Below are 23,778 nucleotides of genomic sequence, written 5' to 3'. Positions count from 1 at the left end.
GCTTCGCCGAAAATAGCCAATCTAGAAGCTCAAAACGTGTCGCAACACCACTAGCTAAGGGGCTTGTAAATCATCTTTTTTCTTTTTTTCAGCGAATGTTCACCCCCCCCCCCCCCAGATTTGGGTCTGTATAGGGTTCAAGTGACAGAGTCCCCGAAGCACACCTGTGTGGTCTGGTGTGTGGTCTGGTGTGTGGTCTGGTGTGTGGTCAGAAGCACACCTGTGTGGTCTGGTCAATGCCTCATCGTGGGGTTAAGAATGGCTTATCGCTGTATTATTCCAGACAAAGCTCGGACATTATCTTGTCAGAGTCTCAAACAAGCCTATCATGACATGCTACTAAGTCATTTGCTGTTTGACTGAGTGATTAGTGTCATGTCAACAAGACATATTGTATGTCATCACGCGGTAAGAGTGATGCTGAAACCCGCTGACCGCCGCAAAGAGCCTCTTAATTGTTATCTTAAGGGTATAATTATTACATAAATGTACCTCCGTGATTAAAGCTTGATAAATATCATTCCTACAAGATGAGTAATGTGTGCAATTATCACTCCTGATTATTACTGTATGAAGGCTGGACTGTATGGACAAAGGATTTGGTGTAGTGCATGGTGGCAGTGGTTTGGGTAGGTGGAACGGCTGCTGCTTGGGAATCTGCAGGTTCCCGCTTCGATGGCCGGCTCCCTCTGTGGTTCTCCCCCCATCTGTCAGTCAGAGTATTTTTGGTCCCTTGGTTTCCTCTGTTGCTTTTGTTACCTGTGTTGTCTCGAGTGCAGTACTTTCATCCGACGTAGCATTGGGCCGAACGACAACCTACCTCCTCCCTCACCCTAACCCTAACCTCCCCCGGGGCAGACACCTAAACCTAACCGCAACCCTCTCCCGACCCGCAGCGCACCTCTGTCGGATGATAGTATGCCTCCCTGTTGTCTCACCGCCTGTGATTATTAGTTTTCTCCACCTGTGTCTTGTTTGTCTCTCAGCCAATCCCTATGTTGATTTTGTTAGTTGTTCACCTGTGTCAGTCTTTGTATATGCCCCAGTGTGTTTCAGGCCTTTGTCAGATCCTCAATGTAAGTCAGCGTGTTTATTCCTTGTATTCCAATTTCCTAGTACCTAGTAGTTTCCTAGTGTATTCTTGCTCCCTCTTGTATTTCATTCTACTATTAAAACCTCTTGCATCGTACTTAGCCTCCGTTTGTCTGTCCTGCACTTGGGTCCTATTATCTCTCCTTGTCTCAAACCGTGACACCACCATGTGTCCTTGAGCAAGAAGCCGGTGCATAGTTTCCTCCGCTGTGGCGTGACGGTGTGTGTGTGTGTGTGTGTGTGTGAATGGGTGTGTGTGAATGGGAGAAAGCAATGCACGTTGCAACATGCTTTGGATAAAGGTGCTACAGTAAATTCACCGTTTAGCATTTATAGCCCTTTGTTTTTCTCATGACTGAATCGGGGGTAGTCTACTGTTGAAAGTGATGATTTAAAGTTTAAACCATTAAATTAAACTCAGACCGTTCATTCTTTGAAACTGTTCATTCTCTCCTCTTCCCCACAGAGACCTAAGGTTCAACAAAATCAAGGATTTACAGCCTGGTTCCTTCAGACGACTAAAAAACCTCAACACACTGTAAGTCTGCCTTCCCGGCTCCACCCCTACAGTAGACCTGGTGCCTCTGTACTTTTTCCTGAGTTTATGTACTGTGCATCCTGCTGTAAAACACCAATCATTCTGGGCTCTGAAAGCCTGTCGTACATTATAATGTTGAATGTTCAAAGTTACAGCGAGACTCCGCTCTGGAAGGACCGGTCCCGTTGCCTTGAAATGACAAGCTAGAGCGATGGTTCACAACCTGTGAGTCTGGACCCCCAGGGGGTCCCCAGGGCTCACGTGATTTTGGGGTGGTCCCCTGATGACGCAAAAGTGCCATTTAAGGACTTTTAAGAATTTTTTTAAGAAATGTTATTAAAAAAAGACCATTACTGCATCAAAAGTAATCAACAAACTATACTATAAAAACTGGTGGCCAAATTGGTCAAATAAGATAAGAAAGAGGCAAAAATTGTGAAACGAGACCAGATCTACAAGCTTGTAGATCAGCTATCTTCACAATATCTATGCATCTGTGGAACCGAGTGAAAATACAACTCGACTTATACAATTCCAAGTAATTGTTGGGGGCAGGGGTTCCCCAGTTCAAATATGATAATTTGGGGGGTTCCCTAGTTAAAATGTGATTATTTTGGGGGGTCCTTAGTTAAAATGTGATTATTTTGGCGGGTCCCTAGCTAAATTGTGATTATTTTGGGGGTTCCCTAGTTAAAATGTGATTATTTTGGGGGTTTCCTATAGTTAAAATGTGATTATTTTGGGGGTTCTCTATAGTTAAAATGTGATTATTTTGGCGGGTCCCTAGTTAAAATGTGATTATTTTGGCGGGTCCCTAGTTAAAATGTGATTATTTTGGCGGGTCCCTAGTTAAAATGTGATTATTTTGGCGGGTCCCTAGTTAAAATGTGATTATTTTGGCGGGTCCCTAGTTAATCGATCGATTGCCGTTGCTATAAAGTACTGTTTGCAGTACAGTGCACACACTACAGTGCAGTTCACACACTACAGTGCAGTGCACACACTACAGTACAGTGCACACACTACAGTACAGTGCACACACTACAGTGCAGTGCACACACTACAGTACAGTGCACACACTACAGTGCAGTGCACACACTACAGTACAGTGCACACACTACAGTACAGTGCACACACTACAGTACAGTGCACACACTACAGTGCAGTGCACACACTACAGTACAGTGCACACACTACAGTGCAGTGCACACACTACAGTACAGTGCACACACTACAGTGCAGTGCACACACTACAGTACACACACTACAGTGCAGTGCACACACTACAGTACAGTGCACACACTACAGTGCAGTGCACACACTACAGTACACACACTACAGTGCAGTGCACACACTACAGTGCAGTGCACACACTACAGTACAGTGCACACACTACAGTGCAGTGCACACACTACAGTACAGTGCACACACTACAGTACAGTGCACACACTACAGTACAGTGCACACACTACAGTGCAGTGCACACACTACAGTACAGTGCACACACTACAGTGCAGTGCACACACTACAGTACACACACTACAGTGCAGTGCACACACTACAGTACAGTGCACACACTACAGTACAGTGCACACACTACAGTACAGTGCACACACTACAGTGCAGTGCACACACTACAGTACAGTGCACACACTACAGTGCAGTGCACACACTACAGTGCAGTGCACACACTACAGTACAGTGCACACACTACAGTGCAGTGCACACACTACAGTACAGTGCACACACTACAGTACAGTGCACACACTACAGTGCAGTGCACACACTACAGTACAGTGCACACACTACAGTACACACACTACAGTGCAGTGCACACACTACAGTACACACACTACAGTACAGTGCACACACTACAGTACAGTGCACACACTACAGTGCAGTGCACACACTACAGTGCAGTGCACACACTACAGTACACACACTACAGTGCAGTGCACACACTACAGTACAGTGCACACACTACAGTACAGTGCACACACTACAGTGCAGTGCACACACTACAGTACAGTGCACACACTACAGTGCAGTGCACACACTACAGTGCAGTGCACACACTACAGTACAGTGCACACACTACAGTACAGTGCACACACTACAGTGCAGTGCACACACTACAGTACACACACTACAGTGCAGTGCACACACTACAGTGCAGTGCACACACTACAGTACAGTACACACACTACAGTGCAGTGCACACACTACAGTGCAGTGCACACACTACAGTGCAGTGCACACACTACAGTGCAGTGCACACACTACAGTACAGTGCACACACTACAGTACAGTGCACACACTACAGTACAGTGCACACACTACAGTACAGTGCACACACTACAGTGCAGTGCACACACTACAGTACAGTGCACACACTACAGTGCAGTGCACACACTACAGTACAGTGCACACACTACAGTGCAGTACACACACTACAGTACAGTGCACACACTACAGTGCAGTGCACACACTACAGTACAGGCCACATTCTAGCTCTGTTCCTGTGCGGTTTCACACATGTAGGTCAGCTCATAATCTGACAGGAATTTATTTTTCCACTTCACTCTGACTGAGCCATATGTCAGGGTTACCACACGGGGCATCACTAAGCTAATAAAGCACAACATAAATGTTCCTGTGGAGCATCAGCACTTGATCTGGACAGAAATCTTTCGTTTTCACGTTCGGTTCCGCCTTAGAGACCACCACTGACACTTAACCCATTTATGCCTGACGTCGGGGGAAAAAAAAGTCTTCTGAAATAGCAGACCTACAAGCTCATAGCCCGCCACTCGGTGGCGCGCTATGAGCTTGTAAGGATCTCTAAAGTTCCTCAAGGCTTAATACTAGTCTTTTCAGTTTTCTGTTATTGTTGGAAAAGCTTTTGCTGAAAATAGCCGATCGATAACCTCACAACGCGTTGTATTGTAACTTGTAAGCTTAGCAATCTGCTATTTTCAGCAGAAGCATTCCCCACAATACCCATGCTACGGAAATACCGCGTAAGGTACCCTCACAAAAACATGCAGTAATCCTGGTCTCTATACTGCCTCCACCTGGTCAGCCGGGGCACCTGATGGAAAGGGACTGGTTGGAATAACGTGTTCCTACCACGCAATGTGTCCAACCGGGGATTGGGGAAACCCCCCCCCCCCCCCCCCCTGTCAGGTGAAAATAAGTAGCTTGGACTCCTCATGCACTGAAGGAAGCATGAGGTCAGTCCGTTGCTCTCCCCAGGTTGGCAGAGAGAGTGTAGTACCCAGGATTACATTAGGCAATTGGAAAAAAAAAATGGGAAAAAAAAGACATAAATAGTCTGGTGCGCTTCAAAGAACCAACGCCCGTTGGTGTTGTCTCCGTTTAGCCTGTGACATGACGTGCTCATGTTTTCAAACGTCTTAGATCCAAAGTGAGTGGAATGTCATTGACATGATTTGAGCAGTTTCTGGGCTCTTTTTGTCCCTTCTTAAACCACACTGACGGGGGACGGGGGGGGGGGGGAACCACCGACTGGTTACCAAGGCAGGCTGTACTCTGTTAACAGTGAAGGCTCCAGGAGGAAGAAAGGCCATCTCAAATTACACTTCAAGTCCGTTCTTCAGCTGTGGTTATTTCAAATTTCAGAACAAATTTGTAATAACATATTGGAACTGAGCTACAGTAGATGCCCCTAGCAGCTCATTTCTCTGAGTTGAGATGAGTTTTGACAGCTTCAAGGGTATACTTTTTTCTGGTACCGCGTTGTGTCATGATGTGGTATAATAGAATCATGCACCGCTCAGGATTAAGCCATGAATAGACTTGATATACCATTTGTAATACATCTTACAGTCGGAATCACCTACTAATCCCTGTACTTTATGTTTTCACTTGACAGTCTCCTCAACAACAATCATATACGAAGGATTCCCAGGGGAGCGTTCGAAGACCTGGAAAACCTCAAATATCTGTAAGTTGGTCTCTTGTCTTGGCTGCATTTTGTTTTCTTTTTTAACCCTCCGGAGGTCAAGGGGTTGATTATTTTTTGTAGACAATGCAGCGTCCTCTCTGAATCTTGACAGACTCAGTAGGCAGAAGGTCACCGTTGAACGCTTGAAGTGGTTCACCCCCTTTTTTTTTTTTTGCCAGACAGAGATAAAGCTCGGCTCGCAACATGACTCAGACTCGTGTCTCGGAGGAACCAATGCACTGGCGTGCGCTCTCCAGGCCAACGGCCAGAGAGAGTGTGTCGGCGCGCTCCCTTCCTCTGTGCACAACGAGTCACTCTAGGGGGGGGAGGGGCGGGGGGGAGTGGTTCGGTCAGACAAAGCGCTATCGCCGCAGTTCAGGTGGAAGAAACTATTTTTGTCTGATCCTCTGTACTTATCTGTCTGGGATGTGTGGATCTGGTGGTGGGATGGGGGAACAGATGTGTGTGTCTGTGTGTGTGGGTGTGTGTGTGTGTGTGGGGCATGTGTGTGTGTGTGTGTGTGTAGCCTGAGGTGTTCTGTCTGTGGCCCTGGTATAGGTAGTTTCCTCGCTTTGTTAGTCATGGCCATTACAGATCCCGCCGGCCTCAGTTGTGGTGAGCGCACTGTTGTCTGTGTTTACATTCACCTATGGTAAGAATCTCTAAAATGTCTACTCAGCGGTGTCTCCCCTCCACTTCCGTAGTCTGATTCCCCCCCCCTCCATGTTCCATGAATTAAGCTCACCCCCCCCCACCCCACACCCCACCCCACACCCTGAGGTCAGAGAATGTATTGGGTCCTCTCGGGTCTCAGTTTCCACTGTTTGCTTTCTTTCTTCTTTTTTAGCATTCTCTATTCTTTATTATTCTTTATTGTTTTGTCTGTATCGGGGGTGGGGGGTTTAAACATCAAAGGGGTACATTCTTTCCTGACTCTTGTCTGATGGAACAGCGATAATACTGCTGTACATTAGTTCTGCCTGATGTCTGACGCGGGGTTAACCCTTTGTTCCTCTGAGTCGGACGCAGAACAACACACCTGGCCTAACGTTGCAGCGCGTCGTTACTTCTGACACCTACTTGTCAATTACGGGTACCGGGTCTGTTGGTTCACCATGAGAGGGGGAGAGTGGCAGGGATATGTCAAACACACGCACACACAGACACACACACACACACACACACACACACAGACACACACACACACACACACAGACACACACACACACACACACACACACAGGCGTCGGGCGTGCACACATTTTGTTCAGGTTTTGTTCCCCGCACAATGTCCCACCTCTCCACACGCTGTAATTGAAGCGTGGGCGAGTTTTGATTATAGGGCCACCTCTCCCTTAAAAGCAGAGTTAATCTGAGGCCAGCAACACTGCCCAGCCCTTGTGATTAGTGCAAGACCCCCCCCCCCCCCCCCCCCCCACTCACACACACACACACACACACACACCTCCCCTTCCCACCAGCACCGCCATCATCAGCAACACCACCACCACCACAGCCGCTTCTCACACAGCCAACTCCTCCCCTCCCTTGGTGGATGGACGGTGACCTGTTGCCCAGCCTCCCCAAGTTCTTTCATGTCCTCTGACGGTGGCCGGCGGCGTGCGGAAGTCTTTCAGAACCCCCCCCCCCCCCCCAATAAAAAAGGTCAGAACGCGGTCAAAGACTTTCAAGCTAGCCTTGGGTTTCAAATCCATCCTGAACCCTCCCGGATCTTGTCTTGTTTTATATAATATATATATATTACTTTGCATACATGTACAGTACTATGGCTAATGGTGTTTAGGCGTGCTGCATGGTTTTTATTCAAGCAACACGGAGGTTCTGCATTAGATGTTATCAAAGTAGGTCAACCTTCAATTATTATTAAAAAAAGATTACAGTTGTGCCATTCCCTAATTTGAGCTAGTTGTCTTGGATGCTGCGTGGAGTTTCCGCCGAGCACAGACCCTCTTTTCTCGTAATTGGATTAGGTAATGAAGGTCAGTCGGGGAGTATTCTTCTGGGTGCCGTTCAAGAATGCAGCAGCAGGCATGAAGGAAGAAGAGCTGTTTCCTCTCGTGTGGGTTTTTGACGGCATATCATTTCTGGTTAGCGGTGGGTCAGTTAAGTTCTCACTGGGCTGTGTTCGGCGAGAAGGAAGCCGCAGAAGGTTTTTAGGTTATAGAAGCAAAGCCCCTCAAGTTGTTATCCCTAGAGAGGTTCAACCCCACTGCTTCCCATTCCGGTTTCCCACGCAGACTCCCATGCACGTAAACGCACACACATACAGTACAGGCTCGCACGCACACACACTCACGCACGCACACACAAACATGGCTGCCGGTCATTAGGCTCCTGTAATCCGGTTCCCTAAAATGAAGCCAAGCATTCAGTCCTAGGCTACGGTACTATGCACACACAGTGTCACAACAGCCTCTACTCTGCCCCTGTTTAATCCTCCAGTTGTTTTTCAATACAATTGAATTTACGATTATAATTTAGGCATTTAGCGGACCCTTTTTAGAGCGAGACTAATCAGAGTAAGGCTAAGCATGAACCCTAGTCACCAACGACACGGTAAATCAGTCACACAAGCAGAGTGCAAAGGAAACTATGTACTGTAGTGACTCAGAGAAAGTAGCATACAACCAATGAATCTAGCATCTGTCCAAACTCTCTAATGGCAACCATTTCACACCAGACTATTGCTTCACTTTTGCTGCAGTTTTGCCCTGTATAGAGTTATGATATGATGTGATATGAACTTTATTTGTATAGCGCTTTTCAAAACATAGTTCCAAAGTGCTGCACAGAACAAGATAAAAAACGGCAAGAAACACACAATAACAAAATGATAATGGCACACTAAACAATAACAAGCATGTATGTACAGTTGGCTATTAAGTAGTTTAAACACTCTGTATAAAGGTGGGTTTTCAGGCGTGACTTAAATGGGGGGACGGATGGTGCTACCCTAATGTGCGGTATGTGTAAAATGGGTGAAAAATGCATATGTGTTGCTATAAGTGTAGATTCAATAAATTGTCCCGAGGATGTCTGCGCCTTTAACACAGCTTTCACCATGACTTTTCTATCGCGTTAAGTATGACTGAAAGCCTTTTTAGTTGCCATTCATCCACTCTCTGGCGCACAAGTTGATAACACTTGACAGACGCATATTATGAGTTGGCGAATGCAATAGCATGCGCCGATAAAATAAAATGAAGGAGGGAAAAACAGGAGTGCAGTGTTTATCTTTCCGTCCTTTTGCGTCACATCTGCCGAGGGGAGATAGATCCGTATCGCTCGTCAAGACGATAAAGAGCGGGATGGTAAAAAGAAAACGGGGGGGGGGGGAGTTAGGAGATGAAAGGACTGATGGCCATAAGCCCGTTGCTTTTCTAGTGTCACCTTTCTCCATCGTGTGTGAGGGAGGGAAAACATGCACGAGTCAACGGTGTTTGTCTTTCAACGCAGTGAAATACCTCCACGATTCCATGCAGGCCTCATGCCCCATTTCTATGCGGTTGTTGTGCGTCGTCGGGTCGCGCACAGAAACTAGCTTGCGGCGCAATGCACTGCTGCGCATTGTGAGCTTTGTTTTCTCTGTGAGCGACGTCCGGCACGCGGCTAATAAAAAGCACCCTTCATAATATGACTTAAGTCTGTTGCATGTTCAAATGTGGAAGTCACTGAGAAGAGATGAGAGCCCCGAGGCAAAGGAAACATGCTCTGTCATGTCTTTTCACGATCTTTCACTTTTCTCTTTCGTAGCGGCATTTCTTTTTATGCCGTTTGTCCAACTATGAGCTGACTTTTTCTTTCGTTTTTTTTTTACACACAGACCATATTAACTGCCATGTGTGAATATGTTTTGAAGTGTGAGTGACTGCTTTTGTTTTTCTGAACTATGTAGGTAGGCCACGATAGGCCTATATACCTTTCAGTTCCCTCCTGTTAGTCTAAACGTTGTCTAAATAATCATTCCAATTTGCATCGTGATTCTCTGCACTGGTGTCGAACGTTAACTTGAGTGAGAGTCAAGTCCGTTTACTAATTATTTCTGACCTAATTGGTTGTGATAACTTAGTTGTAGCTGTTATGGACTTAATTGCAATGCACTGTTTACACTACATTTACACTATAGCCACGCTTTCTCTACATGTGGGAATCTGGGGTTTGTTTGGTGCAGTTTTATACTATCATAAACTGACTTCAAAAAGGGGGTAAAGTTGACCACACTCTGTATCAGACATTGGCTATTATCAGGGGGCAGTTGGATTAGATAAATTGGCAGCTTTTATGTCTTATGAGTGCATTTCTTTCCTAACCTCACCAGCTCAGTGAGAGAGTGTCCGCCCTGGGACTAGGAGTTCTGGGTTCGATCCCCTGGGCGGGTCATACCAAAGACTATAAAAATGGGACCAGTGCCTCCCTGCTTGGCACTCGGCATCACGGGTTGGATTGTGCGTTAGTCCCTGCGACATACTAGCGTCATGTCCAGGGGGTGTACTTGTACATCAAGCTGCCTCACGCTACAGAAACGGGAGATATTGTAGGCTCGGTGACATGGCTCGGCATGGCTTACTAAGGCTAGTTTATACTAGTTCTTTCCTAACCTTATAAAAAGATGATGTGCAACGGCATGCCATGCGATAAAGTCACCCAGACATCACAAACGGTTTAAGTAGATTAACTTAAGCAGTCTGTGCAAACATGGGGGTTTTGTATAATATAACCAGTATAATCACACACAGCTTTCAGAACTGAGCTGATCCATTGTCCATAGCTCAGAGGTTACCCTTTTCACTGTGGATTTGTGCTGTGTAATGTATGTGGAGTTGGGTGATGGATGACTCACTGTCAGGTGAAAAGAAGCAGCTGGTAGCCTCCATGTGTACTGGAGGAGACATGTGGTTGCCTATGCCCTCCCCAGGCTAGCGGTGGGGGTTAGCGATAGCAGTAACGGCGACCACAGTACACACACGTGGAGCGAGTTGGTGATGCTAACGGCGGGGGTTAGCAGTAACGGCGACCACAGTACACACACGTGGAGCGAGTTGGTGATGACGAAAGATTGGGGAGTAAATTGGAACGGAATACTGTCATTCATTACGGCCGTGGTTCTCAAAGTGGGGTGCGGGGACCACCAGTGATGTTTTATAAAACTGTACCAGAGAACTTCACTCACTCACTCACTCACTCACTCACTCACTCACCCCCTCACTCACTTCACTCACCCCCTCACTCACTCACTCACCCCCTCACTCACTCACTCACCACTCACTCACTCACTCACCACTCACTCACTCACTCACCACTCACTCACTTCACTCACCACTCACTCACTCACTCACCACTCACTCACTTCACTCACCACTCACTCACTCACTCACCACTCACTCACTCACCACTCACTCACTTCACTCACCACTCACTCACCACTCACTCACATGCACGCACGCAACAATGCCTATAGTGGGACCCAGGGATTCATTTGAAATATCAGCATTGTGTAACTACCGGAAATGTCTAACTTATAGCACAGTATGCATGTTCTGAAAAGCCAGCTGTGAAATCCTACTCATTGAATCTTGCCATATTTTTGATTCCTCCATGTAACCAGCGAGAATAAAGATGATTTTGTTTGTGTGTGTGTGTGTGTGTATGGGTGTGTGTTACTAATGTTACTGATTATCTCTCCTTTCAGCTATTTGTACAAGAATGAAATCCAATCAATTGACAGACAAGCGTTTAAGGGGCTTGTCTCTCTTGAGCAACTGTAAGTGACCAACCTCCTCGACCTCCTCTTCCTCCTCCCCCTGCCCCTCCCCCACCCCCCCACTCCTGCTCTTCCTCCTACATACCGTATCGTCTTAATCTGTCTGAGAGATTCTCACAACCACCCCCACCCACCCCCCCCCCCCCCCCCCGACTTGAAGGACTTCAAAAAGGATCCATGATGCCTGAAAACGTCTGCCATAGTCATAAGTGATTTATAAGCTACTTTTATGAACACTTATGAATGCCCCCGTTTGTCACATTGTCTCTGTCGGTTGGGAAACCTCACATAGTCCATAATTGTTTATTTTCCAGACTAAACAAAAACGGCAAAAGTAGTATCGGAATCTAAAAGCCTCGAAACGTCTCTTTGCTTGTGGATCTGCTACTTTTGATGCGTTTGTGTGACGCTGTAGTGTGATCACATTGGGCGTTAATTTGACGAAAAAACACAACGTTTGAAAACGGAGATAGGAGGTAAAGTATATTCACACGGCGGCAGTTTTGCTTTTATGTTAACCCAATCCAAGCCAAGGAACGGCGGGTTACGTTTTAAGCACTATAACCCCCTGTGCCGGGACGTCATTTTGCGTCTTAAAAAAAAAGAAACGCTGGCCCCTGGTCTGCGTTCCTATTGTGATGTATGGATTGTGTTAGACGCGGTGCACGGTGAGCAAAATGGCTGCCTAGTGAATATCTTCGCTCTCGGGCGGAAACCTTGTATCTTTTTTTTCCCCCCTAAATGAATGCCCTACTTTGTCATACTAGAGACAACAAAAGAAATGCCAAAATAACCGATCTGCAAGCTCACACCGCTTTGCTTTGTAGACCGGCTATTTATTCTTTTAAATAAAGTGAAAGCGATTTAAGTCTCTGAGCAAATTCAAATCATTGAGAAGAGCTTAAGTTGTGACTACTAACTACACTGGATCCAGTGGACAAGACGACCAGTAATCTTTTCCATTCCCTGAATGAAATGAACACTTTTGGACATGCGAGGTTTCCAGCGTCAGTGACATGTCTTTGTGGGCCTTACGGCGGGTATCATGTTCGACTCCAACGCTACCCCCCCCCCCCCCCCTACTACCCCACCCGTGCGCCCAACCCCCCCCTTCCCACCGCCACCCATGCATGCCGTGTGTTCACCCACCCTTGTTATGCCGCGCTGACCGCCCTTGACCTGCCCCCCCCTCCCCCTTTGCATGAGTCGTATGTCTAGTCGCCACAGCGACAGATGTGCACTTTCCCCCCCACACACACACTTGTTTTGGAAGTTGCAGCATGCGATGACCTCTAAGCCCCCCCACCCACCCCCCTGTGAGAGAGTCCAAACTGTAAGCCCTGTGGGGCTTTTCTCCCGTGCTAAAGTTGGAAGTGCAGCCCCTTCCTTTTGCTTCTTTCACTGCCGAGCTTTTGATTTTGCACTGCGTCGCTTCTGCTGTTGTGAAGAAGGCCGCCATTCGCCTCGCCTGCTTGCCCTCCTCATTAGCTATGAGAGCTTGTACTGTGCAAAGTGTACTCATTCATGTTGTGTGCCGGTGTTGTCTTCGTTGAACCATTATCCTTCCATGCATTTCTTTAGATGGCTTGTTATACCGTCGTAAATCTACGATTTCAAGCTATATGAACTGTATCTACAGAATGATAACTGAATGCTGATCCTTATACAAGACATCCAGGATTTCTGTTATACTGATCGTGGATCAGAAGTATAGCCATAGCCACAGACAGTAGCTCATTGATTCAGTCCAAGATGTGGCTCCATGAGCCAATGTGCGGGCCGCCAACAAATATGGTTTACGTGCAGCTCCTCCACAAATGAAACTCGCTTAACCTCGGGGCGGCATTGCGACGCATTGTGCCTCGCTGCAACCGCATCAGCGGAGAAACAAATGGCTAATTCACCGAGCAAAAAGCAATTCCAACTCCAGGCTCCGTGCCGTGCAGCTGTTTTGAGTTTTTGCTACGGTAATGAAGGGTTTTTATATGTGGGTGACAAGTTCTGAGCGCAGCTTGCATTCGCTTTAATGTTCCCCCCAATATCTTCACTGGGCCTCCAGCTGCCAAACCTTCAGGTCATTTTTTTATTTTTTTTATTTTTTTGTGGGGGAATAACTGGATTGACATCATAACTAAGATTTCTAATGCAGTATGTGCATATGAATTCCCCTTGACTCCCCCACCTTTCAGCCGCTTTACCGACCAACCGGTGGGATAGCCGTTTAGAGGATTATATAATAAAAATCGGAAAGGTGAATGCGTGGGAGAAAGTTAAAGATTTCGGACCCACTTCAGAACACTATAAACAATAACAGACGTGTTCCATTTCATCTCGGTGCTATATAATATGATACTCGGAAGATCAATTTGGGGACGTGTGTGTGCGTTTTGTTTTGGAAGTACAATTAAATGACTGAGCTGGGAGTCCCATTCGTCCTGGATGGGAATCAACGGGAGTATGAAGCAAGTTCACAGTTGGCACTGACACCTTCATACTGTATTCCACCCTACCCTCCCTTCCCTACATTCTAACTAATTGCTCTTGAGAGGGGGTGTGTTGTGTTGCCCTCTGGCCCTCATGCAGGGCTGCCCCAAAGCATGACTCGGTTGTCTCAAAGCATGAGATTTTGTTTTGAGAAAAAGAAATGGAACGAAAGGAGACAAGAAACACTAAGCTCCTTGAATGCAGAAATAGAATCCTTCCAAAAAGAATAGCTCTATAGTCTGAAACACATTGCCTTGTGTTGAAAGCCTGCCTGTGTGCCTTGCTTTGTATTTTTTAAACTGACGGCACAGTTCAATGTTTTAAATGCATACGAGGACTGTTCCATATTTCTGTCATATACTGCCAATTAGGAAGCCCTTCCCCCCTCTGTTCTTTGTTTTAAAGACATGTGGAAAAGTATTGTAAGTAAGTGAAAAGTATTGTAAGTAAGTCATGTTTGCAAGTGTAATTCATATTTGGTTGAACATATTATGTCAAATACTATGGCAAAATGATGTATTTTCAACTGAATTGTGTTTGGGTTATCAGTGCTTACACTAATAGTTGCTTTCCCTGTCTAAACCAGCACACACCCAACTGACCCCAAACAGTTACCTTATAGCCGTCAGTTGGAGTTCATTTCCCTAAAACCTTTTATTTGTTGCCATAAGAGATCTGATTTATGTTTTCTCAGCTCAAAGGCTTTCGAGGGCATAAATCATGTTTGCATTCCGCAAGACTATAGTGTACAGACTTTTCTCCGCCGGGGCGATTCAGTCGTTAAAAGGTTGGCCTTTGGGGCTGTAGAATGTCAGGCTCCGTATATATCAACTAGTCCTATCTCGGAATTATCATTTGATTTTGAGGAGATCTGCTGTTCAGCAAAAACAAAAAGTGCACCGGGTAATGGACAGGTGAACGGGTCTGTGGGAAGAACCCGCAGAATTATTATTCCTAACACAGGAGCTAGGAAACTGTATATTGTATGTCGCTGCTGTCGGGTAGAAACCTCGTATCTCCATATTTCCACGTATGTTTTTTTTTAAACCCCGTAAATGAATGCCCTACTTCATCATACAAGCTTGTCGCGCAAAAGTACTGATAATAGCCGATCCACAAGCTCACAACGGGCCACGATGTGACACGCTGTGATCTTGTAGATTGGCTATTTTCAATATTTTAATTAACACACATAATGATAACAAAAAAAGCAAAGGTTTTGGACATACAAGGTTTCCACCCAACGGAGACGACATGTAACTGCAACTGATTCCAGGTTTTGCTGTGCTGTGTTGATGCTCTGTTCTCTTTCAGGTACCTGCACTTCAACAATATAGAGTCCTTAGAGCCTGAATCCTTCACTCACCTCCCAAAACTGGAGCGCCTGTAAGTTCATCTTCTCTTGCGTCTTTACACTTTAATTTCACACACACACACACATTAAGGGGCCATGTCCACCAAGATAGGCTGCGATCGCCGTGGTTTTGGAAATGCCAGCAGTGTGGCGTGGCGCTGAACATTACTTTCTTACGTTGGCGATGTGGTGTTTTCATCTCTTAAAGCAGCTTGAAGCTTGAGCTTCGGGCGTTTGGAAGAGTCTTTTAGGTGATTGCTTAGGCGTTTCCAGCCAGGGCAGGGTGGGAGGGGAAGCCTCAGTGGACATGGCCCCTTACACAATACCTTGAGCCAAACGTGCAAGCGTTGCATTTGACGTACAAGCCAAATGTTCTCCTGTATGCTGATGATGTGTTATAGGTCCGGCCCTACAGCCGCGTTGTTGTTGGAGTCCACAAAGTAGCATATTGAAGACAAAACAGGATCTAAAAGAAATACACTTCAGAAAGTACTGTGGGATCTAATTAACCACTTGACGATATAGTCAGTGACGCTATTCTCCTCATGTCATACACATTCTGCAAAAATAGCAGCGCTATACAAGCTCACAGTAATGAGCTTCTAGATCGGCTATTGTCGCCGAATAGATGTGGTGTAGAGGGGGACAATTAGGGGGCCTATTCTTGTCTGCTTCTCTAATTTGACTGCTGTGCCCTTTCGGGGGAAAAAAAACATTGCACTGGGACAATTGGTCCGAGAGACCAGGGGGAGCTGAATGAGCTCACATTACGGGCACGTCAAACAGCAGTGTCCTGAGTGCACCAGCTGCTCTCATCAGAACCATGCAGTGAGCTAATTGGATTGGTATTTGCAAAGTGGAATTCCTCACAAATGACCGACTAATGTGTTTTCAGAAGCATTAATCCGTGATTGTATATCGTCGCCTTCGAGCAGAAACCTCTTATCTAAAAATGTCTACTCTACTATTTTCATAAATTAATGCCCTACTTGATCATAACAGTGTCACGCAAAAGTATAAACAATAGCAGATCTACGAGTTCAAAACGCGCCACGGAAGTTGCTCACTGGCGTTTGAAGCAGCCGGAAGAACGCTGTATAGGCCTAGATTTCGCATTTAAAAAAATGCGGAAGTGCTAACTCAACCGAATGCGCCTGGAATCCATTCATGAACAAACGCTCTGTGTTAAACCCCAGCTGCGCGCTCTTTTGCTCGTGCTGCGCGCACGAGCAAAACCTCTCGCCTGGCGTTTCCAGCGTTGGCCATTAGGGTTGGGTGGCTTCGACGTTTCCCAGCTGTTCTGGGGGCTTATTGGTCTCATCCCTGGTAATAATCAAACGCTGCAGAGAGCTGTTGACTGTAATGGCATACTTCCTAGCCCTGCTCGTAACCCCACCACGCTGCCTGTAATCTGTGAACTCCACAGCACAGATGTACCGTCCATCACCTCTCGCTTTTCACACTCCTAAGCAGATGTCGGAGCGTCGAAGAGCCCCGTTAAATTCCTGTTTCATTATCTCATGTTTACGGGCCATTGCCTGGAATCCCAGGCAGTGCACACACACACACACACACACACTCCCCCACCTCCCTCAAGAGAGGGGGGGTGGGGGTGGCGAGACACCTGCACACACCAGTGGGAATTCAGTGGGAAGGAATTCCCAGGTGCACACCCCTCTATAACTTTTGTTAGGGAAAGGGACCCATGGTAACGGACAAAAGCAGTGACTTTGTCTAGAGATGGTTGCCAAGAGGTTGTCTGGATATCAGCCCCGACGCCGGTGGACGTAGATTCTTTTTTTTTAGAGCTAGTCACACAGCTGTTTTTGATTTACGGCTAATTCTAATAAAAGTGAACGATTTTTTGGGGGGGAGCGGAGAGCTGTCGCGTTTGGGTGAATCTTTCCGTAAACGGGACTTTTTCATCTTGACGTCTGCTGCTTTTGATCAAATAAAGTCTGGGGTTGTTATTTTCAGGGGTTTTCAAGTGGAGCGTTGTTGATGGCGTGTCTGGGGAACATAATCGTATTTCTCATCCAAAATGATGACGCTGTCAAGAAGCATGTCCTCAAAAGTATGTGAAAGAAAGAAAATAAATGGACACTATTATTAGCCTGGAGATACAACATCGAAAAGTTTATTAAATAATTTAGACCGGGGACCACCAGTGGGCCTTGTGGGGGTTCCTGCTGGTCCCCAGCTAAATGACAGAGAGTTTGTACATTTGAGAGCGTACATTGAAACCAAATCATTTGGTATCATTTTACACTCTCAAGAGTTAAATGATTGTTTGTACAGGGTTGTGTAGCATGGAATGGCCTTCCTCGGCATAGGGATTGTGCTACATTTCCCTCTTTTAAATACAATCTGAAAAAATGCTTGCTTGAAAACCAAAGCTGCAACCATTTACGATTATTTTAGGTGTATTTCATTTTTTATGCTATGTAATGTTATGTAAATGTATTCCACTGTTTGACTGTCTGTTTTTCCGTTTTGTGTTTCCTGTGAGGACTGCGGATGAAAATTAGCAACCGCTATATCCGGTGTATTTACGTCCATGTGACGTCCATTAATATGCATTGTCCTGTCCAAATAAACAAGTAAAGCAAAAGTAAAGTTAAACATCTGCATTAATTAATTTACATGAAGAAAAACTGTTATTTTCATCAACGCCCGTTATCTCCTATGGCACCAACATCAATTCAGCGTGGAATTGTGCACAAAATCCTATCCAACGAAGGCAAAATATTTCGTTTTTGGGTCTGAGAGGCTAAACCTCAGCAAACAATGGTTGAAAAGGGTTGAAAACCACTGGTTTGGACCACTCAAAACATGAGTGTGTGTGTTCACCTTCCGCCTCTGTGTTTATGGTATGATACTGCACTACAGTTCCAATGACTTGGAACTAGAAATCTCACTAGCATCCCTATTCTGGGAATGTAGTGAATATAGGCAAACATTTGACGATCTACTGATCTGATCTACAACACGTTGTGATCTTGTAGATATCAGTTCTCTAGATTTGGTGTGTGTGGTGTGTGTGTGTGGGGGGGGGGGTATTAAAAAATAGCAGAAATACAAGCTCAAGCTCTGTGTTGCAAACTTGTACATCTGCTAGTTTTTCCAACATTTCTTAAACGTTTTAAACATTTTCAGATGGGGGGGGGGGGGTCCGTGGGTCAAATTTGACATGAAAACAATCGCCTAAGTGGTTAAGTGGAGTCAATGCTTTTGAAATGATGATCTCACTATCTCTCTCTCTCTCTCTCTCTCTCTCTCTCTCCCTCCCTCCATTGCCCTGACTCTGTAGGTTTTTGCACAATAACCGGATCACCCATCTGGTCCTGGGGACCTTCTCTCATCTACAGTCCATGAAGAGACTGTAAGTAAAAACAGGATGGCACTCCTATAACAGCCTAACAGCAGCCATTAAGGGGGGTAGACAGCAGGCGGTTCTGAATCCTCACCGCGTGAGAATGCCTCATAACTGCACAACACTGCACTGATCTCACACTTGGTGCTGTCACGTGAACTTTAGCCCTATTGTTGTTGTCCGTACTTCCTCATTAGATGACGTCGCCGTCATAATGTTTTTGGACTTGTCTTTTATTGCCGTGTCACGGGCTGAAATTTGAATAGACTTTTAACAGTCTGGCAGTATGGACACAGTGCTATCTGGCTCAGCCTCAGAACCTCCCCCCACACCCCCAGTCCCGTCAACAGACGATGAAGAACGGCCTGGTCCCGTTGTTTTCATCATACAAACTATACAGTGTAGCTCCCAGCCCCAGGCCCCTGTAAGAACCTATGAACTATACAGTGTAGCTCCCAGCCCCAGGCCCCTGTAAGAACCTATGAACTATACAGTGTAGCTCTCAGCCCCAGGCCCCTGTAAGAACCTATGAACTACACAGTGTAGCTCTCAGCCCCAGGCCCCTGTAAGAACCTATGAACTACACAGTGTAGCTCTCAGCCCCAGGCCCCTGTAAGAACCTATGAACTACACAGTGTAGCTCCCAGGCCCCTGTAAGAACCTATGAACTATACAGTGTAGCTCTCAGCCCCAGGCCCCTGTAAGAACCTATGAACTACACAGTGTAGCTCTCAGCCCCAGGCCCCTGTAAGAACCCATGAACTATACAGTGTAGCTCCCAGCCCCAGGCCCCTGTAAGAACCTATGAACTATACAGTGTAGCTCCCAGCCCCAGGCCCCTGTAAGAACCTATGAACTATACAGTGTAGCTCTCAGCCCCAGGCCCCTGTAAGAACCTATGAACTATACAGTGTAGCTCCCAGCCCCAGGCCCCTGTAAGAACCTATGAACTATACAGTGTAGCTCCCAGCCCCAGGCCCCTGTAAGAACCTATGAACTATACAGTGTAGCTCCCAGCCCCAGGCCCCTGTAAGAACCCATGGGCCAGGATGCTTCCAATGAGATGCACATGTCACTTCAGCTAAGATTTGGAAGCTCGTCGCTGCTTTTTCGAGTGCACCGATTCGAAACTCAATTATGTTTCTATCAGTGTGTCCGCGACAAAACTACGAATGCATTTTCGTACCGTATTACTGTAAATGAGCGATCGTCAACTATACCGCCGGTGGTTGTCGCCGAAACACTCTCGTAAAAAATGAAATATTCTCGTATAATAGGCTTGTCGTGGATAATGGACACATTGTCGTACACTTAAAAGCTGGATCAGTAATAAAAGAGGACGGAGACAGAGTTCCCACAGCAGGAACCCACTTTTAGAATGAATTACTGACTTTATTTGTTTATTCTTTTGTTGAATATCGACACAAAAGACTTACAATAGATTTGCTATAATCGACTAATTCGATTGGTGTGATTATCACGTAAACCCTGGATTATACTTGCTTGTACAAGGGCGTCGTGCAAAATAGCAGATCTACACTAGTACGTAGAGCTTGTAGATCGGCCATTTTCGCTATTTTCACTTATATAGAAAAGGGATGTTGTCGCTGCAAGGTGGAAACTGTCAAAAACTGTTACTTTTCAGGATTCGAATAAAGAAATGGCAAAAGTAGCAGATTGACAATCTCGAAACTAGTATATCTGCTACTTTTGATATGTTTGTGTGATTTAAACTGCAGTTCTCCCGCCCCTTCCGCCCTGTCTGTCTGTCTGTCTGTCTGTCTGTCTGTCTGTCTGTCTGTCTGTCTGTCTGTCTGTCTGTCTGTCTGTCTGTCTGTCTGTGGCTCCCGTGTGTTTATGTCATTGTGATGGCGGTGTCTCTTTAGGGCTGTGTGTCGCTGTGATATATGACGGGCGAGTGTCTACAATTAAAGCGGCGGGGTCTGTCTTTCCTCCCAACATACTGTATATACTGTAAACCCACGCGTGTGATTCTTTTTGCCTGGTGTTTGTTTGCGTTCTGGCGCCTGGACTCCACTACATTCTAAACTGTATGTGTGTGCGCGTGTGCGTGCGTGTGCAGGCGCCTGGACTCTAAACTGTATGTGTGTGTGTGCGTGTGTGTGTGTGTGTGTGTGTGTGTGTGTGTGTGTGTGTGTGTGTGTGTGTGTGTGTGTGTGTGTGTGTGTGTGTGTGTGTGTGTGTGTGTGTGCGTGTGCGTGTGCGTGTGCGTGTGCGTGCGTGTGCAGGCGCCTGGACTCCAACACTCTGAACTGTGACTGTGAGCTGCTGTGGCTGGCCGACCTGCTGAAGCAGTACGCCGAGTCGGGCAACGCCCAGGCCGCCGCCACCTGTGACTACCCCGGACGCCTGCAGGGACGCTCCGTGGCCACGCTCACCGCAGAGGAGCTCAACTGTGGTACGCTCTATATATATATATATATATATATATATATATTCAACGGTTTTTTGCACAACATTTTCACGATTTGTTTTTTTTAATCGTGAAAAGAAAGTATAACGCTAATGCTTCACCCATTCTGACCTGAGATCAGATTCATACGAGGTTTCCACTGGACAACACACTGGTCTGATTAACCCATTCTGACCTGAGATCAGATTCTCAGGTCATAGCTCATAGCGCGCCACTCGGTGGCGCGATATGAGCTTGTAGATCTGCTATTTTTCAATAGCTAAAGCATAACATGATGCTAACACCAAAAGGGGTTCCCGCCCAGAATGGGTTAAAACACCAAAAGGGTTGTTTTTCATGTCTTCAATGTGAGGTGACAGTACTTCATTAGACCACTTGGTGTGGTTGTGATGTGCAATGATGTCTTCCTTTTGTATTTAGGGTTTCTTCCTGGAGGCTGAAACCTTGACAGTCAAACGTGCCGATGAAAAAGACAGTAATATAGTGACATCACAATATCATCCCCTCCCCTAACCCCTCCACCTTTATCATACCATAACAGCTGGGGGTGCGGCTTAATTTCTGGTGGATCACCACACACCAGGCAAACCAGTCATACTTAATAAATACAATACAATGAATGGAAGCCGTTACAAAACATCAAAAGGAATAGGCAGAAGCTGAAAGCTTATAAATGCCTATCCTACTTACAACATCATTTGTAATACTCATAGTTAACAGATTCACAAAACATAAGTCGGATACGATAATTCAATCCTACACCAAACCCACCCCTGTGTCACCGTAGAGATCCACCAGGAGTTACATAGCACTACCTAACCATTAGATTACACATTATTATTGTTGTTATTCACATTACCATCATTACCAATGATCATTTATCATTATTGTTGTTACTGACTAATGTCATTTTTCACTATGATATGCTGTATTTGGCCAAATGGATTCCACTTGAGCAATTCTTTTAAAATTGAGAAGTTACTACTGCGTTTGACTTCCTCTGTTAGGCCATTCCAGCTCTTAACCCCTCGGACAGAGATACACATACTCTTCCGAGTGGTCTTGGCACTGGGTTGTTGGAAATGTAAGTCAAAGTACAACATCTCTGTTTGAAATGGAGCGGAGTGAACGTCATCAGCTTGCAATATAAACAAAAACAAAACAGTACTCAAGTACATTTCCACCACCGGTATAAAAGGTCTCGTTCAGACACCTGGTGTAAAGGCGTACATTGTTTGTATGCGTGCGCGTAATCAACACACATGCAAAATATCCTCGTTTTGCATCTGTTGTTCATCAGGCACCCAGCTGTTTGACCCACCCAGCTGGGACTCTAGCCTGGCTTAACCCATTTTGCGCGGGAACCCCTTTTGGTGTTAGCATTATGCTATGCTTTAGCTATTGAAAAATAGCAGACCTACAAGCTCGTAGCGCGCGCCACCGAGTGGCGCGCTACGAGCTTGTAGGTCTGCTATTTTCTTTAAATCGAAGAACGACAGACATAGAAACATAGCTTTTAGAATCTGATCTCAGGTCAGAATGGGTTAAATGTCAGAGCTCTGCTCTCTCTCACTGGGGCCTTCGATGTTCAATCTCAGACCACCAATCTCTCCAGCATCTGCTCGCTCCATTGGAGTGTGTGGTGCGGTGCCAGGGGGGCTGGGGGGCTTGTGTGTGTGTGTGGAGTCTGTGGACAAGAGAGCCCTCGAACCTGTGTCATTAAAGTTCCCTTGGATGAATTCTGGGTCATTTAAATTGAGATATTGCGACATTTTATTAAGGTGATTGTGTTTCTTGTGGTGCCTATAGGGTCTGGAAAATTCAATCTGGAGATAGTGCGAATACCCTCACCGCGTGTTAGTCTTTTCCTCGAGTACAATATATAAGGGATGGAATAATATTTATCTTCAAATTGGATTATTAGTTAGCGGGAGACTTGAGGAGGGGCGAATTAGGGGCCTGTGGAGGGCAACTCACCTGGCAAAGGGAAGGGGAAGTCTACTTTGGCACAAATCAAAATCGTCCCACAAGGTAACTATTGCCACAGTCAAAATGGTCTCTAAGTGGTTAAGAAGCGATACGGTTCTCTCTAAAGTCAACCTGGCTGATTTTCAGTCATTTCCTATAGCGGGCTGTTGGCTCCCGTAGCAGTAAATCTAACCAGCTTAGTCCCCTCTCCATTTTCCTCTGCTCCCACTGGAAGCCATTGTCTGGGCGGGCGGGCGGGCGGGCAGGCAGGCGGTGGTTGGCAGCTGACTGTAACCCAACCACACTTTAAACCTCAGCAGCTAATTTGACGGCCCCCGACTTGCCCATTCTTGCTCAGTGCAACCCACCTCCCCACCACACACACACACACACACACCGTCTGCGTAGCGAGGCACTAGAAGAATGTCTGCTTTAGAACATGATAGAAGCCTTTCCACTCCTCCCTCCCTCTCATTTCCTCTCCCCTTTCCCCCCCCCTTATAAACGGGGGTGAAGCGGTGCTCAGTGGTTCCGAGCAGCTGTCAAAACAGCGACACTCCATCGGGGATGAAGTGCCATCTCTCCCCGGCGGCGGCGCGCCCATGACTGGCGTCCCGCGGGGGGGGGGAACCTCGCTCGCATCCTCGTCGGCCTGCATGCGCGCGGAGGAGGCGGCTGGGGGGTCGACGCGATGTTTTATTCATTTATTTATCCTACCCACAGCAAATGTACCGCCCCCCTGCCGCTGTAAGGTTTGACTCATGTGGCGGTGAGATGAGGGAGATG

General features: G+C 46.3%; 1 protein-coding gene across 5 annotated transcripts in view; it reads left to right on the top strand.

Moving 5' to 3' along the window:
* The window catches only part of pxdn (peroxidasin), a 104,336-nt gene that overhangs the window by 21,227 nt on the left and 59,331 nt on the right, over nucleotides 1–23,778 (top strand). For all 5 annotated transcript variants that reach the window (XM_083791817.1, XM_083791818.1, XM_083791819.1 and 2 more), the window contains exons 2-7: nucleotides 1,559–1,630; nucleotides 5,526–5,597; nucleotides 11,308–11,379; nucleotides 15,178–15,249; nucleotides 18,528–18,599; nucleotides 20,840–21,009. In XM_083791817.1, coding sequence (XP_083647943.1) covers nucleotides 1,559–1,630; nucleotides 5,526–5,597; nucleotides 11,308–11,379; nucleotides 15,178–15,249; nucleotides 18,528–18,599; nucleotides 20,840–21,009 — 530 coding nt within the window. The remainder of the gene's footprint in view (nucleotides 1–1,558; nucleotides 1,631–5,525; nucleotides 5,598–11,307; nucleotides 11,380–15,177; nucleotides 15,250–18,527; nucleotides 18,600–20,839; nucleotides 21,010–23,778) is intronic.

This window comes from Protomyctophum parallelum (genome assembly GCF_964188405.1).
Source record: "Protomyctophum parallelum genome assembly, chromosome: 20".
Classification (NCBI taxonomy): Eukaryota; Metazoa; Chordata; class Actinopteri; order Myctophiformes; family Myctophidae; genus Protomyctophum; species Protomyctophum parallelum.
Note: the sequence above shows the minus strand (reverse complement) of the source record. Positions and strands in the feature narration are given on the sequence as shown.